We start from the raw sequence: 4,010 nt of genomic DNA, 5'->3' as shown, positions 1-4,010 counted from the left end.
TCGCTGTGTGCCGCCAGCCTGGTGCTGCTTGAGTGCCCGCCCGTGCCGGGTCTGCCTGAGAACCTCGTCTGAGGCCCTGGGTCCTCTGACGCTGAGGCTGGTGCCGCAGCCCCGAGACGCAGGGACGCTGCCTCACAGTGTGGAAGGAGTGGAGCTGGGCTCCGAGCCCGGGTGCCCAAGGGCCGTGGTCGGGGGACGGGCGGCGAGAGCGGGAGGGGCTGCCGGTGGGGGGAGACCTTTCCAAGCCTGAGAAGAGTTCTTGTTTCTTGTTTCATGTGCAGGAAACGCTTTAATGTTAAGGGCACAGGTCAGTGAGTTTGACGTGAATGGGCCCATGGGCCCCGCCCTCTAGCAAGATGGGGAGCGTGTCCATCACCCCGGAAAGTCCCTTCCCGATGGTCCCCCTCCCCACCCCAAAAGCAGCAGCTGCTCAGATTTCTAGCCTGTCACAGGGACGCAGGTGGGCAGGGTTTACTCCAAGACGGCGCGGTGGCCACATGTCCGTAGACCCAGCTCCTAACCAGCGTTAAGATATTTGTAATTTGGGGCACCCGGCTGGCTCGTTTGGTGGTGTCTGCAACCCCTGATCTCAGGGCCAAGAGTTCGAGCTCCACACTGGGTGTAGAGATCACTTAATCCTAGCTTATCCTAACCTGTGTGCAGAAGCCGGGACCTCTGCTTCTCTCGGGGGTCTTAGGGTCCAGCACAGAGTCAGAGAGGACATTTGATGATTCCGCCCTGGTCGTTTGTGAGAACTGTCAGAACGTACGAGACGGATCTGGTGTCTGTTGGACAGGTGTCTGGGCAGGAGCCTCTGTCTTGGGGCGAACACAGCGCTTGAGGCAGAGGCTCCTTCAGGCCTCGGTGTCACAGGGTGGGAAGGCCCGTGGGGAAGGGTCGGCGGGTGGCCACAGAGCCAGATCACTTTCTCATTTAAAAGTTGTAATAAATGTTTCCCGTCCTAACTCTGTCGGATTTGGTCCTGACTTTGGAGAGTTCAGCGTGTCATCAGACATCTGGGGGGGATGGGATCTCAGGGCGCAGCAAAGGGCCCTTTTGTGACTGAAGCCTGGGTCTCTCCAGGAAGGACAGAACTTAATGGTTAGACTTTATCCCAGAAACACGCATCTTCACACGTGGTACCCGAGCCCCTGACATACAGCCGTGGCCGTGTTCTCCCCGCAGAGATCTCGCCAACGGACAGCTGGCGCTTTTGTGAGAGACGAGTGAGCGCCTGGAGCAGGGCTTGGTGCCAGGTTGAGCACGCGGTGGCAGCACGGACAGTGTGGCGGCCGGGTCACCCCTCATATTGAGCGTCCGTCCCGATCTGATGCGAGCCCCTCGTGAAGCATTGAAGGGGGGCTGTGACCCAGCACCCGGCTCGCTGCTGGCGCTGGCGGAGCCCGCTGCTGAGGACACGGAAGTCACACGTGGCCGCACCGTTGGGGCGTTCTGGCGTTTCCCTCGGTGCCTCTCTCTCTGGATCTCGCACGTGTCCCTGCGCGTGTGCTCGTTTCATACGGTCCGTGCTGTGCTCTGTGTTGGGGATTCTTTCTTTCACTTGTACGGTCATCACGTCTCCCATCCTGGTAACTCTTCAGAACACCGCGGAAGTGGTTGTGTGTTTTACCGTACGACCTCCTCTTCCAGCGTCGCTGAGCTGGCACGTGTCACCCTAAGGCCGCACGGGCGCCTCTCTCTGAGCTCGGCAGCAGCTCACCCTCTGCTTGGGTGCAGGGCTGGCGGGAGCCCTCCTCGGGCCAGCTGAGTGGGGCCGGCCAGCAGCCGGGAGGAGAGCGGGGACCCGGGTGGGGGGTGCGGCGCCTGGCGGGGGCTGCAGGGAAGGGGACGGGCGCTGTCTGCAGGCGCACATCCCTGAAGCCGGGGCCCTGCCTGGGCTCGCGCAGAACACGTTATCTGCCCCCCACCCCGTGTCAGGCACCCCAGGTCCGTGCTGGCGGCAGATGCTCGCTTCCTGGAACTCGCTGGTTTTCCGGTCTCGCTGCAGCCGGTCCTGCGGCTCCAGGGTAGCAGCCTGTCTCGCTGTCCTTGGAAGGACAGTCACTGACTGCAGGTCCCGAGGCGGGAGGCCTTCTGCTTCCTGCGTCTCGGCCGGTGGCTCTCGCGAGGGGCTGGCACCGCCTGTGCTGGTCACGCCGCCTGATGCGCTGTGCGCCCCTGATTGCTTTTCTCTCTTTATCAGTGATTTGTTAGCAATCCGATTATTATGGGCTTTTTGGTGTGATTTTCTGTTAATTTGCTTTGGATTCAGTGGACTTCTTGATCTGTGGACTTGTTTTCNAAAAAAAAAAAATTTGAAAATATTTGGTCCAGGGGTGCCTGGGGGCTCAGTTAGTCAAGCGTCTGACTGCGGCTCAGGTCATGATCTCACGGTTCGTGGGTTCGAGCCCCGCGTCGGGCTCTGTGCTGACGGCTCGGAGCCTGGAGCTGCTTGGGATTCTCTGCCCCTCCCCTACTTGTACTCTGTTTCTCTGTGTCTCTCAAAAATAAACATTGAAAATATTTTGGCCAGAATGTTATATATAAAGTATTTCTGCCTCATGTATTTGGGTTCTTGGCTCCTTGCAATGAGCCGGCTCCACGCTGTTCCCGGGGTCTCTGGGCCTCGCTGCTTCTCTGTGGTCTTCCGCTGTGTGCTTGGCTTGAACGCTTTCTGTTGCCGTGTGTCCCCACTCACTGACCCTTTCTCCTGTCACATCCGGTCTGGGCTTAGACCACCTCTCTAGTGAATTTCTTTCTTTCTTTTTTAAGTTCATTTATTTTGAGAGAGAGAGCACGAGCAGGGAAGGGGCAAAGAGAGAGGGAGAGAACCCCAAACAGCCTCCACGTCGTCAACACAGAGCCTGACACGGGGCTTGAACCCACAAACTGTGAGGTCATGACCTGAGCCGAAATCAGGAGTCAGACCCTTAACCGACCAAGCCCCTCAGGTGCCCTGCAGTGATTGTCTCGTTTCAGATGGAATCTTCCACGTCTCTGCAGGTGCCGTCGGGCTCTTGTCAGATTATCTTCTGTTCCTCTTCCTGACATGCTCCTGGTGGCCTTGGACCTCTGGGGCGTAGGTATGACTGTGGCCGCGGAGAAGTCTGGGACGTCTTCGTGAAGACCTCTGAGAACATCTTCACAGCTGGCCTGAGCTGCAGCGTGTTCTAGACTCCACTCCTGTCTATGGCTGCATGTGCTCTTTTGTGTCACATTTTTTTAAATTCATTCGTCTCTCGGTGGACACTTGTGTTTGCACATCTTGGCTACTGTGAAAAATGCTGCCGTGAACATGTGTGTACAACTGTTCACGGGAACGTAGGTTTTCGGTTCTCTGGGCGTATACCCCGGGGTGGACTTGCCGGGTCGTGTGGTCACCTCTGCATTTAACCTCTCGAGCTGCTGGACTGTCTCCGCGGCGGCACCCCATCTCACCCACAAGCAGCTGCACCCGCTTACCTTCACAGTGGGCAAGGGTGCCGCCTTGGCCGTCTCCTCGCCAGCACTTGCTCTTGTCCGTCTTTTTCACAGTAGCCGCCCTCGTGAGTGACCAGTGGCTTTGTGACCGAAAGGGGGTGTCCCCAGGTTTCTCAGTAAGCAGTCTCGTCTTCAAGACACCCAGAAGGAGGGGACTTTCATTGCCCCGTCAGTTTAGATGAAAGGCCCCTGTGGCCTGGAGGGCCGATGGGTGGGCAGAGCCTTGGACGGGCAGCAAACCATGGGTTTCTTCTGCAGCTGTAACCATTTTCTTTCTTTTCTGTATTTGACAGGTGCTCCTAAGGCATCGTGAAGAAGAGATAAGTGAAAGTTTTCCGTCTAGTGAGATCCAGAGGCTCCAGGAGCAAAACACAAGCTTACGAAGGGCTGTGGCGGAGATGAGGAAGGAGATGGAGACCCTGAGTGACCAAGTTCTTCCTCCTGTGCAGTCAGAGAGTCAGGCGTCCGACACCGCACAACCTCTTCCGAAGGCAGCGGCTGAGGCTGCAGGCCCTGGGGAGCGGGGGGGG

The 4,010-nt window shown here is 58.0% G+C and overlaps 1 protein-coding gene across 1 annotated transcript in view; it reads left to right on the top strand.

The window, feature by feature from the left end:
• Nucleotides 1-4,010, top strand: part of CCDC57 (coiled-coil domain containing 57) — a 107,738-nt gene that overhangs the window by 48,175 nt on the left and 55,553 nt on the right. The window contains exon 21 of the mRNA XM_077756610.1: nt 3,774-3,993. Within this exon, the coding sequence (XP_077612736.1) occupies nt 3,774-3,993 (220 nt within the window). The remainder of the gene's footprint in view (nt 1-3,773; nt 3,994-4,010) is intronic.

This window comes from Crocuta crocuta, unplaced genomic scaffold (genome assembly GCF_008692635.1).
Source record: "Crocuta crocuta isolate KB4526 unplaced genomic scaffold, BGI_CrCroc_1.0 scaffold50, whole genome shotgun sequence".
NCBI classification, from domain to species: Eukaryota; Metazoa; Chordata; class Mammalia; order Carnivora; family Hyaenidae; genus Crocuta; species Crocuta crocuta.
This window is presented reverse-complemented; position numbering and strand designations above follow the sequence as displayed.